The 16,586-nt window shown below is 35.3% G+C and overlaps 1 protein-coding gene across 1 annotated transcript in view; it reads left to right on the top strand.

The window, feature by feature from the left end:
* SH3BP1 (SH3 domain binding protein 1) overlaps window positions 1-16,586 on the top strand; it is a 1,277,628-nt gene that overhangs the window by 660,239 nt on the left and 600,803 nt on the right. The window contains exon 6 of the mRNA XM_044063342.1: window positions 4,322-4,398. Coding sequence (XP_043919277.1) covers window positions 4,322-4,398 — 77 coding nt within the window. The remainder of the gene's footprint in view (window positions 1-4,321; window positions 4,399-16,586) is intronic.

Raw genomic sequence — 16,586 nt, 5'->3', positions numbered from 1 at the left:
CTGGTGGTAAGGAAGGTAGTACTGGTAAGTTGCTGCATTCTGTAGATAGCATACAGAGGTTGTCTTGCATCAGAGACACAGCATACACCATGGATGTGGGCTTGGTGCTACCAAGTAGGGAAGGGTTATTCTCAGTGCATGTATAAGAGGTGGGGTGAGTGTTCCACATCAGCCATCTAGGGATGAGATTAGAGCAAAAAAAATAATGTTGTCATATCCTGTATCCCTACTGATATGGGCAGTAAGAAGGAGGGGATTCATGTTGATAGTCTGAGTAATGTTTCAGCAAATATTGATACTATAAAGTCAAGTAACTGAAACCACATTAATCATACTTTAGAGGGAAAAGTCCTCCCAACATCCCCTTGTGTGAAGACAATACATACACACACAGACACATACACATATTCATCTCTGTCTATCAATCTATATATGTATGTACACACACACATATATATATATATATATATATATATATATATATATATATATATATAGTGGATATAAAAAGTTTACACACCCCTGTTAAAATGCCACATTTTTGTGATATAAAAAAATGAGACCACAATAAAATCATTTCAAAACTTTTCCCACCTTTAATGTAACCTATAACCTGTACAGTTCAATTGAAAAACAAACAAATATGTTTGGGGAAAAAATATAAAAAATAAAAAACATACACTAAGCTGGTTGCATATGTGTACACACCCTTAAACTAATAGCACCTTTTGATTTAATTACAACATTCAGTCTTCTTGGGCACACCTGCCATCAATTAAATAGACTCTGATTAACCCCAAATAAAGTTCAACTGTCCTGGTAGGATTTTCCTGACATTTACTCAGTTTCCTGCTACAGCAAAAGCCATGGCTCACAGAGAGCTTACAAAGCATCAAAGGGATCTCATTGCTGAAAGCTATCAGTCAGGAGAAGGGTAAAAAAAATTTCCACAGCATTCGATATACCATGGAACACAGTGAAGACAGTCATCAAAAACTGGAGAAAATATGGGACAACAGTGACATTGCAAAGGACTGGACGTCCCTCCAAAATTGATGAAAAGACAAGATGAAAACTGGTCAGTAAGGCTGCCAAAAGACAGACCTACAGCAACACTGAAGAAGCTCCAGGAATTTCTGGCAGGTACTGGTACTACATGTGACAACTATCTCCCATATCCCGCATATGTCTGGGCTGCGGGGTAGGGTTGCAAGACGGAAGTCTTTTCTTACACAGAAAATCATCCAGACCAGGCTAAAATATGTAAAACAATACATCATGTCTCCCAAAAGCATGTGGAAAAATGTGTTATGGTCTGATGAAACCAAGGCTGAACTTTCTGGCTGCAATTGCAAAAGGTACGTTTGGCACAAAAATAAAACTTTGCATCACCGAAAGAACACCATACTCATGGTGAAGCATGGTGCTGTTAGTATCATGCTTTGGGGTTGCTTTTCTTCAGCTGGAACTGGGGTTTTAGTTAAGATGGAGTGAATTATGAACATTTCCAAATACCAGCCACTTTTGGCCCAAAACCTTCAGGCATCTGCTAGAAAGTTGAAGATGAAGAGGAATTTCACCTTTCAACAAGACAATGACCCCAAGCATACATCCAAATCAACAAAAGAATGGCTTCACCAGAAGAAAATTAAAGTTTTGGAATGGCCTAGCTAGAGCCCAGACCTAAATCCAATAGAAAATCTTTGGGGTGACCTGAAGAGGGCTGTGCACAAGAGACGTCCTCACAATCTGACAGACTTGGAGCAGTTTTGCAAGGAAGAGTAGGCAAATATTGCCAAGTCAAGATGTGCCATGCTGATAGACTCCTACCAAGAAGACTGAATACTGTAATTAAATCAAAAGGTGCTTCAACAAAGTATTAGTTTAAAGGTGTGCGCACTTATGCAACCAGCTTATTGTACATTTTTTTATTTTTTATTTTTTTTCCCCTAACAGATTTGTTTGTTTTTCAATTGAATTGTACAGGTTATAGGTCACATTAAAGGTGGGAAAAGTTTTGAAATGATTTATTGTGGTCTCATTTTTTTTATATCACAAAAACCTGGCATTTTAACTTTTATATCCACTGTGTGTGTGTGTATATATATATATATATATATATATATATATATATATTTATATATATATATATATATATATATATATATATATATATATATATATATATATACACATATACATATATATGGGTGTACTGAAATTAAATGGAACACCCAAAAATTGACAGTTACAAAGTCGACCACAAAAAGGAAAGTCGACTTTGCAAATGTCGACCATATACTATACCTGAGCAAAGCAAAAACCTAGGCACATGCAAAACTTTAACTTATAAAATAAAATAAAACACTGCTTTTTGCATGGAGGACAAGCTCCATACCCTCCCCATATAGGGGACTGCGCTCCACACACCCCCTGCTAATTATATATACTAACTCCAAGATCGCACATTCTCAAGGAAAGCGCATATTTCCCTACCCTGAGAAATGTGCCATCTCACACACCTGTCAGCTATCTGTGTTGTAGATGATATTTTGTCAGCTAATCAGATGTCGACCAATGATGGATTCAACATATTTTGGTAGACCCATGTATATATGTGCATATATCTATATATATATATATATATATATATGTAAATGCTCACTCTGAGGTCATACAAAGATAAGGAAAAGTAAAAATAACACTGTTGCTGAAAGTGGTTTCAGCAAGCTGATTTCAGAATACTGGCATTCACAGAAACAATAATGACATCTTCTGTTAAGGATGGAGAGTGCTGAATAGTTCCCTAGCCTAGAGACAAATAAGCTTTATCCAGAAACATGGACTGAAGAAGTCAGTAGGCGAAGCCAAACTTAAAGGCCATTGGGATGAATACACTCCTCCCTTAAACAGTACAGGGAAGAACAGAGACAAGTAGATGGTCAAACACCTCCATGGCTGCCTCTATAAAGACCATTACTAATCAACTTGTTATCCAGTGCAGGTAGGGCCCCCCACATCAAGAAACAAAGGGGCTCAAAACCATGTGGGTTGGAGCTAATGATTGACAGACATGGAGAAAAAATATATATAAAAAATTACTGTGAAACAATTTTTTGTTGTTTTTAAATAGCAGCACGAAATAACATTATTTACCAGAGAAGAATTTAAAACGGTAAAGCAGAAGCTACAAACACATAATGGAAGTGGAAAACTGAAGTCTTTAAATGCCATGTGCAAGAATCAGCAGCTGTACCTAAGTTCTCAAAGTGATATCTGACGAATCACATGAATGCATTAAACTGACAAACCAGTCTATTAGCTCCTTTTATAACAAGAGTTAGATTAGTGTATGCAAGTAATTTTAGATACAAATTGCAGGTTATATGTTTCATTTCCATTTTGACAGATATTTGGTAGATAGATTCTTATATAACCTTTTAAGTCTCTGCTACTCAACATACAAAACCCTAGATTTAGCATACTCTCTCTTTTTTAGACCAAAAACATACAACTAATTTCACTTTTTAACATCAACCTTTTGTATATAGTTACTGTTTTATCTCTCAATAATATACATGTATATAGTTTTTGGTATTTTAACTACCAACACTTTCTTATTGTAATTTTTTATGGAGATGTAAGTGTCTTGCTGTGTTTTATTTGCATTGTAAAACTTTGGAGCTTTTCTCCCCACGCCTCCACTGAAAAAGGGCAATAGCTCAGTTTGACACACCCAGTCAACAAATGTAAAATAAATAAATAAATAAATGTATGATTTGCAAGAATTCTACATCCTGAGCTTTACATGATTTGATTGTTTTAGAATAAACAGACAGAAGAACCCTGATATTCTCATGTAACAGTGCTTGAAAGTGTGTACCAAACAAAATGATCACATTTTATTGATTATCATCTGCAGGTAACAGACAGCTGTAGATTACTTTCAAAAAATGTTACTTGTCATCTCACTTTGTTACTTGACTCAAAGCTGTGAAACTAGTTTATGGGCCTCAGGCTACATCAAAAATATGCTTGTGTTATGATCCCAGAATAATAGCTCACTATTACTTTCTGGATTCTATCCATAACTGAAATGTATTGGCTTTGATATTGATTGCCAATAAGGTAATACACAAAAATCCATTAGAAGTGGTATGAATCCTCCTTCTATATAACAGTGAATTTTATAGACAAACAAGAAGCTTGTTTCTTATTTTATTACCATTTTGTGTCATGTTTATTTCTACTTGCTTGTCCATAAATGATAAACATGTGTCACTGCTTGTCCCAACTTGAATGCATTGGCTTTGTATTACAGGAGGACTTGCCAAACATCTTAAAACACAAGAAGCAGCTTGCTAAACATATGGCAGACTGGAACAATGTAAAGACAAGGTAAATCATCGATGCTAAGGCCCCATTATTCTGAATCAGTTCCCTAGAAGGTTCTACAAAATACATCTGAATCACCATAAGGTGGTTCACTTTTGAAATTTTGTCTTGAATGTGTGAAATAGTGGAGAAAAACATGCAACTGTTTAACTGATGTTAACTATTATCTGATGTTTTACTATGATTTATCTGCATCCCATTCAGTGTATGTTTCTTTTTATATGATTTTGTGAAAGAGCTGCAGCACCAGAATCACATATCTGAAATAGGCCCTGCTGCTTATTCACTGAGCTTTGTCGGAAATCCTATACTATTGTCATAGCAAAAAAAAAAAAAAATCTCCCTATAATTTTTAGTTCCAGTATTGAGTGCCTTAGCAATATGTGCTGTGCATTTAAAATTATTGTTTCATCTTTATTAACATCCCAGTTCTTTAGGAGTCCTAGTCTACTCTGAGATCAAGGACTGTCTGTGAGATGACAGCATTCTCAAAGATTATTTGGAGATCAGAAAAATAAAGTAAGCCCATGACTTTTAGTATGCTAAGAAATAGATGGTGGATGTAGCTCCATGACACAGAGAGAGAGAGAGACACTGAGACAGAGAGAGAGAGAGAGAGAGAAGGGGAGATAAAGCCTCTCTATTGTTCAGACAACTTGAGTTCAAATAGCACCTTGGATGCTTAAGGATCTAGGCAAGAGAGCATAAGAGTGAGTAACTGATGCCACCTCACCCATCGGTAGAGAACACATGAGTCATTTACTTAATTAGTCCAAAATCTCGTAAAACAGTTCTGAATTCTTTTTTTTTTTTTTCAATAATTTTTATTTTTACATTAATAAATGTCACAAATAAAAACCATCTTACAACATGACCGTGTGCATATATATATATATATATATATATATATATATATATATATATACATACACATGCATACATACACATACATACACATATGTATATATATATATATATATATATATATATATATATATATATATATATACATACATACATACATACACACATATATACATACATACACATACACACATATACATATGTTATACATTGATGTCAAATACCACAGGATATAGATCATACAACATATCTATTTACACTATGTACATAGATGCTTTCATTGTTAATTCCACAGTTATATAGACAGTATATACATTCGTAATATCCAAGTTATTATTTAATATCTGAACTTGTATGTGTTCTTTGGTTCCATTATAGTGTATTTCTAAGTTGCTGTGTGATGAATTATGCTAATATGATGTTAAAGGTTTGTTCCCAAATTTCTCTGGATTTCATGTTTTTGTTTCTTTTATCTATTACTATTTTATGAGCTAAAAGGTGTTGTATAGCTACTTGTTTAAAACCCTCCCAAGAGATATTTATCGTATCTAGCCATTTAAAAGCTATATACAGTTTCATTAGTAGGAAAATTGTTAAAAGTGTATTTGCTTGTTTTCTTGGGATGTTGGGTGGGAGAATGTGTAACAGAGTGAATTCCCAAGTTAATGTTGATGTTTGATAACCCGTTTTTTGTAATTGTACCTTGAGAGAGTTCCAGAGTTTATAGACACATTTATAGCTCCAAAATACATGGATTAAGTCAGCTATCTGGTCCTTACAGTGTGGGCAGAAAGGTGATTTTGATGTGTTAAATTTATGTAGGATTGCAGGTGTAAAATAAGCATTATTATTGATCATGAGCTGAGTGTATGCTAACTTTGTCAGGGGTAGAATCTTCAGTGTTAGATTGATTGCCTGGCTTATTTGCTGATCATCTATGGATGGTTTAATTTTTCTCCAGTAGTTAGAGAAGCGGAGGTCCTTCTGGTATTTGATTTCATTTATCATTTTATATGAATTGGTAATAGTTTTCTTTGTTGTGATAATAGTTTCCCAAAGCCTGCTACAAGTTTCTATGTCACTATTGGTCATAGTAATATTTTGGAGATAACTAGAATACAGTTTTTTGATTTGTCTTAGGATTATTATGTGTGATTTAGGGAGGTTTAAGTTGGTCCACATTTCTTGTATTGAACAGTTAAGGTAGGGATAGATATCTTGGATTGTTTTATATTTTAGTCTGGGAAAAGGGACTAAGTCCAGCATCTTATTGTTTATTTTTAAATTTGGGTTTTTATGAAGGGGTTGCAGTATTGTCATGGCATGTCTAAGGTTCAAGAATTGAAAGAGTTTTTGCGCTAGGTTGATAGAATGTTTTAAGGGCTCTATAATGTTATAAGTTTGTATTTCTTTCTGCTTCAGGAATGGAAGTGCTTTGGGATTGAAACCTAGAGCTTTAATATATCTATAATATATTGTCACCCAGAGAGGAGAACAATTTTCCATTGACAGGTTATGTTCAGCTATTCTCAATATTCTGTTAGTGTTAATGATCGAGTAGTATATTTTAAAATCTGGTAGATTTAGTCCTCCTTTGCTTTTGGAGAGTGTTAATTTTGGATAGGAGATTTTGTTTTTTTTGGGTTCCCATATAAATTTTGCTAGGAAGGTATGAAGTTGTTTGAAGAATTTATTATGTATCGTTGTCTGTGATGTCATGAATATATACATTAATCTAGGTAAAATGTTCATTTTGATTATTGATACTTTGGCCAAGAATGGTAGTTTTAGGTTGTTCCATCTTTTGCAGTCTTGCATTATATTTTGCCATTTAAGGTTTACATTGTGTTGGTAGAAGTCTTTGTTACTCTGGAAAAAGGTGATTCCCAGGTATTTAGTTTCTTCTTTAATTTTTATTGTGTTTAACAATGGTATTAGTGAGATGAGTTTGGGTGTTTTTAGGGGGAAAATATTAGTTTTATTAAGGTTTAGTTTGTAGTTAGACATAGTCGAGAAATGTTCAATTGCAGCTATTATTTTGTTTATATCTGAATTTGTTGTAGTGCAGTATATGTTCAGATCATCTGCAAATGCATTGAGGTATATTTTGAAGTTGTGTATTGATGGAGGAATGTGATATGTATTTTGTTTAATGTGTAGAAAGAGCTGTTCTAGGTATAGGTTAAACAGGAAGGGTGATAGTGGGCATCCTTGTCTTGTTCCATTTTTTATTAGGATCCTATTTGACCAAGTTTTATTTATATACAGAGATGTGTATGGGTTGCTATAGAGAGTTTGGATGATCTGAATGAAGTTATTGGTTATATTAAAGTAGGGTAGTGTTTGGAGTAAGAATTCTAGATTAACCCTATCAAATGCCTTGTGGGCGTCCACTACCATTGTGTAGATGTTGATATTGTATCGGTTAGCATAGGATATTAGTGCATCTAATGTTAATGTATTGTCACTAGTCTGTCTATGTGGTGTAAAACCGGATTGTTCTGGGGAGAGGATTTTTTCATTCTGTTTGCAAGTATAGAGGTAAATATTTTAGTATCTATATTTAAGAGGGAGATGGGTCTGTAGCTGTCGGGGTTTTTGGGGTCTGTGTGTTCTTTTAATATAAATATAGTTTTAGAGGCATTAAAGTGGATATCATTTATTTTATAGTTTATTATGTAATTCAGTGTATAGTATAGTAGTTTGGCTATCAAGGGGGAAAATGCTTTGTAAAATTCTGATGTGAGTCCATCCGGACCTGGAGCCTTATGCATTTTTAAGTGTTTGATTGTTGTAATAATTTCACTGATGGATATCGGCTCAGTTAGTTTTTTTTGTTGGTCTAAATTGAGTTTAGGGAATTTCAGTTTTTGAAGAAAAAGAGTTCTATCTTCCTTTGAGGTTTGTAGTATTTGTGCTCCATATATTTGAGAGTATATTTGTTCAAATGTTTTAATAATGTCTTCATTTTTTGTGTAGTTTTTGTCTCTGTAGTTTATTTCTGATATATTGGAGGCATTTTTGTGTTGGCAGATATTTCTGGCCAGATCTCTAGATGGTATTTGAGCTTCTTCTGCATAAGTGGCTAACATTCTGGCTTCATAGAAAGATAGGTTCCTGGTTTCTAACATATATAGATCTCTTTGCAGTTTTAAAAGTTCTGCTTCTGTTTGGTTCTTAGGGTTATTTATTAGTTCTTTTTCAAGATGCTCTATTTTCCCTTTCAGTATATGCTCCTCTTTCAGTTGTATTTTTTTATAGTATGCTGCTTTTTTGATAAACAATCCTCTGATTTGTGCTTTGGTTGCAGCCCATTCTATGTCAGTTGGTACTTTGGAGTTAGTGATATTTGTAAGAGCTATTTTAGTATTGCTTTTGTTTCTTTTATTACATCCATTTTGGAAAGTAAATTAGGGTTTAATGACCAATTATGACCCCTATTCTCTAAATATATCTTTCTGTCCCAGTTAATGTTCAGTGTGATTTTGGAGTGATCTGAAAAGAACCTGGTATGTATAGTTATTGTTGGGTCCATGTTAATGAATATGTCAGAGATTAAGAAGAAGTCTATCCTTGACCACATTTTGTGGCATTGCTAATAGAATGTGAATTTCCCTGTTTTATCTGCACTGTTCCCATGTTTAAAAGGGTCATATAGTTTGAAATCTTGTTTGAGTTCATTAAGGGCTAATGTGGCTTGTTTATTATGTGATTTGGTCAGATTAGATTTATCCTTTTCTGGGTTTTGATATGTATTCCAGTCACCTCCAATCACTAGGTAGTGATCTTTAAATTGGTTTAAGGTTGGGTATAATGACATAAAAAGTGTTGTTGGTTATTACAGGGTGCATAAACATTAAGTACCATTATAGGTTTTGGTATTGTAGGACTATTAAATGTTACATAGCACCATCTTCCCTCCTTGTCAGCTTTGGTTTTAAGTATTTTTTCCTTAAATTAGTTTTTAATTATTATGGCAGCCCCAGCACTGTTTGTTTTCCCCTCTGAAGCTATGATTTGACTTATCCATTTCTTTCTGCTAATTTCTGCCCATTGATCTGCAGTCAAGTGCGTTTCTTGTATTAGTATGAGGTTGGCTGTGGTTTTTAATGTAAGGTGTAAGAATAGTTTTCTTTTCTTCTCTTCTTGTTTTGGAGCCCTTTAACATTCCTTGATTCTATTTCCCACATTTATTCATTAGGTGTATTCCTTAGATATGCCATGTATATTAGTTTTGTTTTGTTAGTTTTGTATGTGTTACTGTGTGATGGTTTAGGAAAGCATCTATTTATCCCCGTCCCTACACTGTGCCTAACCACTATATCCCTGGACCAGGAATAATCAGGGGGGGGGGTGAAGGTTCATTATATGGTTTACCTTTACATCTAATCTTGGAATGTGTTTTCTTTTTAGATATAGATTTACTCCATAGTATCCCCCCTGTGTTACTATAAACAATGTGGACAAAGCTGAACAAACTAGTTCCCTCAACAAACACTGCTACTTAATATCCCTAGCCTCTTCCAACATATTATTTATACAGTGATGGTATTGCATTTAAGGTACAGCATGTATTGTTTTTGTCTTGTGACTAGTTCTTTCTAATCGTATTTTTAAAACAGCATATTAATATACATTCCTCAGTAAATTATAGCAATATGTGTACCATAGTAATATTGTTAAATAATCAATCTTGTCATTTTTACATTTTTCTCTCATTTGACTTCTTTTTCCTCCCCTTTACTTATTCAGGTTTCGGCCTTCTTTGGTGCCTATAGTGATGTTTTTCCATATCAATCTGTGTGGGTTATAAAATATATACTTGGCACCTATTCAACAGAAGTAGGAAGTATAGAGAGACAAAAAAAAAAAAAAAAAAAGAAAAACAGCTTAGCCAAACAGTCCTTCTGCTGTAGTTGACATATTAAGGCTATATTTACATTATCCCAGGATTGTTAGTTTATTTTACTAATTTCCTGAGATTACTTCTCTCCAGGATCTTTTAACACATTTCTAGTATTTACATAAAACATTTAACAATTTTTTCCCTTTTTTTCCCAATATTAATCTATGCTCTAGCATAATTCTGACAGCTTATTTCTTGCCTATTATTTAAGGATGGAGTTTCATTCACCTACACAGTACTGGGTGTACTGTTTTAGTGAATGGTTCAGTTCAACAGTACCTTATTTATTCAAGGTTTTGTTTGCAGGTTGGTTGACATCTATGGTGCAGCTTTCTTCTTTTAGCTGGTGCAGATCAATTTTCATTTTTCAGGCAGTAAAATCCTTTGGAGCTTGCTGAAATCCATTTTGTCTGACTGATCTTAATGAAGCCATCAAAAGCCTAGGGGGGGACTGAATTTGCAAGCCAATATCCGAGATGGGAACTTCCTTCCTATATTTGTGCATCAGAAACAGCAGTTCATTTTTGGTTCCCACCCAGGCTGTACTTCCCTTTCCTGTGTTCCTCATGGCTCACATCAATGACCCAAGGGCCTAGACAGCAAGGGGAAGATTTCAGAGTTGGATCCCAGCTAGAGTGCTCATGAATGAGGTCGTTTTTTCATCCAAGGGACCTTTACCTTTTTTTTGTGGATTTATTTCACTTCTGAAGGTGGAATTTGCTTGAAAACAGCCAGGAATGTCTCTTTTGCCTCTTTGGGGTTAGCAACCATGTATTTAACCTCTTTGATGTAAAAGATTAACTGATTTGGATATTTCATCTGGAATTAGATTTTTTTTCTATTAGGAACCTGCAGTATGGAGATAGTAGTTGTCTTGCTTGTCTTATTTGTATTGGGAGGTCTTGAGCAAAGGAGATTTTATTATTATTCCAGGTGAGTGTGCCTTTTTCTTTGCTGCCAGTATGATTTTATTTACATCTTGGTAGTTTAATATTTTAATATAGACAGGTCTTGGTTTCAGTGATGTTTGCATTTCCCTCAGGGCTCTGTGGGCTCTCTCTATTGTTATTTGCTGCATTTCTTCAGATTCCTCTAGGAGGGAATTTATTATTTGCTTGATTGTTGGTATTAGATTGTTATGAAGTACAATTTCAGGTATTCCTCTGATGATGATATTGTTCCTTCGAGATCTTGCTTCCAGGTCTGTTAATTTTGCTTGTAAGTTTTATATTTCTTTGTCATGGGCATCAGTTTTTGAGAAACAGAGTCTATTTTTATTTCATTTTCTATTATTTTGGACTCAGATTTTTCCATTCTGGATATTATTTGGCTGAATGAGTCACCAAAGGTTTGAAATTGTAATGATAAGTCCTTTAATGCTTGCTGGATAGGTAATAAGGCAGATTTTATGTCTTCCAGATTAACTGGCTGGTCTGTCTTGGATTTATTTGTATTTTTAGAGTTGTCAGTTTGTTTAGTTGTCTTTTGTCTTTTTGAAGTTGTGTCTTTCTCAGGTGAGGTTAGTACTGAGAATTTGGTCTTAGTTGTTGTTTCCATATTATTTTCCTCTTTTGACATCTTGCTGTATAGTGTTTTACCAATCTTGCAGTCAGATGCAGGGCCTTAGTAGCACATTGCTTAAGCTGTTATTCAGAAATCTTAATTTATCCTGCTGTTTCTGAGCTGAATCTGTCACTTTTTCTTCCTCTTTTGTTTGCTGGATGATATTAGCAGTAAATATCTACAGTTATTTCTGTATTATTAATTCTGTGTTGCCTTCTGGGTTTGTTTTAATCCAGGGTATATCGAGACCTAGGTGATAGCAGTGCTCACAGAACAGTGGCCATTTTGAACTCCAGTAAAACAGTTCTGAATTCTACCTGTAGGGCAGGCTGGGGTAGAAGTTAACATCTGTTTTGGTTGGCATCCATTTTGAACAGCATCTGCTCAGAATGTGGTAAGCATTGCTGCCACCTGTTGGAAATAATTGGGAGGACAGATCAGACAGATCAGTGGAGCAAGAAGCTCCTTGTAGTCTTATGATTAGCCTTCATGAATCACTTCCGAGAACCTGTAAATAAGTGAAAGAGAGCTGTGCATCTTTCCCATACCATCATCTGCCCGTCGTGAAGTGAAAATATTAATGCTACTGGCCACTTTTAATAGCTTACTTTAAAAAATGTCATTGCGACTGTGTAACAAGACTTTGTGTGAAAAGAGGAAAAATGCAGTTTAATGCAAATTAATAGGTGAAAAGAGGAGAAATGCAGTTTAATGCAAATTTAGCACTTTTGTTACTGGAGACTTTGTTCTGACATGCTCCTTCAGGATTTGCTGTTCCTCCCTGGATGCCATGAGATAGTCCTATCAAGTACCTCTTGTTAGCTTATAAGGCGAGGCTGTTTGAGGCATAGCTCTCACCTTATGGGAAGTTGTAATTTACTGTGTGTGTGTGTGTGTGTGTGTGTGTGTGTGTGTGTGTGTGTGTGTGTGTGTGTGTGTGTGTGTGTGTGTGTGTGTGTGTGTGTGTGTGTGTGTGTGTGTGTGTGTGTGTGTGTGTGTGTGTGTGTGTGTGTGTGTGTGTGTGTGTGTGTGTGTGTGTGTGTGTGTGTGTGTGTGTGTGCGCGTGTCCTGTTATAATAAATACCTGATATTCCTCAATGAAAATAAGAAGGAAACCCTACATAAGAATTACAGATAATATTAAAACCTAAAGTGCAAATTAAAAAAGAGCAATTTCATTCGATGAAAGAGTTTCATCTGACCAAACACTGTATTTTTTGCTGCACAGTTGAGAAAAGAGGTGGGTATAACTCCATTAACGGCAAGGAATGAGTTCAGAAGACTGAAGGGTGGTATAGCAGTAAGCTGAGATGGGATTCACTGATACTGCCAAAAAAAAAAGAGAGACAGCGAGATTTTAATATCCCCAGCAGAGACAGTTCATGGTCAAATGGGGCCCTTGGCAGCGTAATAGAGTGGACCCCTCCCCAGAGCAGCCCCTACTGCAGCAAGCCCTCACTCCCACAGCAACCCCCTGCCCATCCATTCCAGTGTTCCATTACTTGGTTATTTCTCCCAGTTACCATAGACACTTTTCAAACCTATTAGTGTGCATACTGTTTTTTTTTTTTATTTACTTCTAGAATGATTACAGATATCAAAATCAAATAACACATTAGCTAAACAAACAATACAGTCTCACAATAAAAACAAACAGCATAAGCAGTAAACATCTCTGCCTTTGAAATTCACGTTCATTGAAACAGCATTAAAACCCACATTCAAAGAAAATGCATCTGGCCAGTGAAGCCCTTTGGGCTGTTTTCAATCCATAGATTCCTTGTACACATTTTTAGTGCCATGCATACATATATGTATTCTTTGATTCACCTTTCTGATTGCATTAAATTGTACTCCTTGTATAATACACCACCGGTTGTTAGAATGTGTTTTAAATTTGTAGTTTTGAACATTCTTCCAGTAAGCAACAAAACAAAATGTAGCAACCAATAATGACAAAACTACCCATTTCAGAAAATTTCAGCCATAAAAAGCCACTCAGACTTCTGTTATTACAATCCACTAAAATGCATCAATAAGCACAATATTTGCAGAAGTAAAAGCTTTCTGAATAATTCCATATTAAAGAGATCTGTAACTAATGAAGAGGTCACTACTGGCAAACAAATTTACATTTCAGAATTTCATCTACAAATATAGTACCTGCTGCCCTTGAAGAATTAATTGCCTATGTTTATACCTCTCAAACTTTTAGCCCAAGAAATCTGGACAAAGCCTGACATACTCGGGGTACAAAGGCCAAAAAATAGATTTTAAATATTGCTGTTATAAACTTAGAATGTTGCTAGAATAACAGGGTATGTATTAAAATGCATTTTCTAAAGAATATGAAGTCTGAAACACAATTGTATGACATTATTCCCTAATTTCATTCCTGTCATCACCCCAGTGATTTGCCAGAAAGCCAACAATTTTATGAAGAACAGTCTGAAGTTTTGAGGCAAAAATGTTGACATTCTGCAAAAATTTGGACAGATGTGAGGTATGCATGTTCTTCATAAAAAATGGTAAGCTAGTAATACTGGAATAGGGAATGACTGAAGATTATTTAGAAACTGCTCCACAAATTATTGTGAAGAGAAACTTTATTACAGTCGGATTGTGTTCCAGTGGGATAAACAGAATCAGAACGTAGTTAGATGATGCAAAGAATAGTTGTAAAATAGTGCTCAGTCCAAAGACAAATGCACAACAGGGTTTAGTGGGATCACTGTGAAAGTATGTCTTTTTAGTACTCATGAATAAAGCTGATTATGCCTGACATTGTGGCAGTTTAACAAAGAAGGCTGAGAATGTAATCTGCTAATGAACTTCATGCTATTACACTTGGTTTGATTCCTGCAGTTACCTATGTCTTTGTAAACCAGAGTAAATGTGGGAGGGGCTTTGCAGCATGACACAGTCTGGTGGTTGGGATCTGAGACTCAAGTAGTTATTGAAAACTGAAAATTTGCTGACATTGAAGTTTGAGTAGCTTGCAAAGTCAGGAGGAAAAAAATAAATGTAATAGTAATGAGTGGGAAACAAGAGGAGAAGAAAGTTTTAATTAAAGGCTTCAGTGTGGTTGTGGATTCTAGGGTCTTTTCCAATAAGGAATCTGTAAATTTTGAAGTTTTTGGGAAATTGAGAGATATTGTTAGAGTCAGATTAGACACATTCATTCTGATTTATGAATCAGGTTCTTCTTGCAATTGATATTGGAGCTTTGTGGAGTAATGTATGATTGAATAAAATGCCATTTTCAGCTGATCAAGAGATTTAGTGGTTAAAAGATCAGCATACAAATGTAAACAGAGTGGGATCGAGTGTTGTGGTACGATATTTCTATAAAACTGGGGAATCTGATTTCTAAGGACATCCACTATCTTTATAGTTAAAGTTTTTGGGTGGTTCCAAAGACCATGGTGTTTGCTTTAGTCTAAATGAATGTGTGTTTTTGGTTTCTAACCAATAAACAATTTTACAAGATGGCAGGCTGCAATGCTGGTAAAATATTTTTATTTTTATTTATTTTATTTTACATTTGTTGACCGGGATAGTCCGACTGGATGCATATCCATTTTTAGCGGAGGCCCGGGGAGAAAAGCTCCAAGGGTAAGCAGATACAGCATTACATAATACCAGCATTACATATTACAAACAGACTATTTACAGAGATTAAATAAGTAAGCAAGTTAAACAAGTTCCACAGGTTACAGTTAATCCTGAGCACAAGTCAGGATTAAATTAAATTACACAGTAAACTGGTTAACAGATCTTTACACATTCTAGAGAGAGTTAGCCAGGCTTGATACACTGACATAGCCAGTTAAGTGACAGATGTTGTTTGAGTCTAGTTTTAAATTGACCTAAGGTAGAAAGTAAGGTAATATCAGCTGGAAGAGAGTTCCAGGGTCTACTTACAGAGTTTGTAAAGAGAGAATCACCAGCTGTGTTATTAATTTTGCTAGTCTGAATTAGTAGTTTGTTAGAGGATCAAAGCGGTCTAGGATTGTTATAGGGGGTGATAATATTTTTAAGTGCAGGCGTATTGCCCGGATTATAGAGGATTTTATAGGCCATAATCAGTTGGTTATACTGGATTAGGCTGGGTAGTTCAAGCCACCCAAGCTAATTTAGATTGATGCAATGATGTGTCCTAAAAGGCAGCCCAGTGGCAAACCTTGCAATGTGGTTGTAGCAAATTGAGAGTTTGTTAAGGACAGTCTTGTTTAAATTCGAGAGTAGAGGGGATGCATACAGAAGGGTTGAAGGAAGATGAGAGCGAGCTATGGCAATTTTAGCTGGAGGGGTTAGGAAGGCTTTTATTCTGTAAAGTGACCCTAGTTTTTTATTGATGGTTTTGATAGTTTGGCTAACATGTAGGTCGAATATTAGATTATTGTCTATAATGACATGTGATAGTTTTGTAGAGGGGTCAGGGGAGATTATTGTGCCATCGTTTGAATTTATGGTAAAGGTGAAAGCGGTAGACCTACGTGTTGGTGAAAATAACAGCATTTTAGTTTTTTTGGGATTTAGGATCAGACGATGTTCAGAAAGCCAGTTTTCTAATGTACTAAAGGTGGTCTGGGTAGCTGACCATAACTCTATTGGAGATGTGGCTGAGCAAATCAGAGTAGAGTCATCAGCATATTGGATACAGCTAACTTTTGGGATGACAATATAAAGGTCGTTAATGAAGATGGAGAACAGCAAGGGCCCTAGTATAGAGCCTTGTGGTACTCCAAGGGTGTTAGATAGAAGGTTAGAGAGTTTGTTCTGCCAGAATACAGCTTGCTGTCGAACATTCAGGTACCATTGAAACCATTGAAGGGCTCTAGTATCTAGACAGAAA

Source organism: Protopterus annectens, chromosome 1.part0 (genome assembly GCF_019279795.1).
Source record: "Protopterus annectens isolate FY-2018-M chromosome 1.part0, PAN1.0, whole genome shotgun sequence".
In the NCBI taxonomy this organism is placed as follows: Eukaryota; Metazoa; Chordata; order Ceratodontiformes; family Protopteridae; genus Protopterus; species Protopterus annectens.
This window is presented reverse-complemented; position numbering and strand designations above follow the sequence as displayed.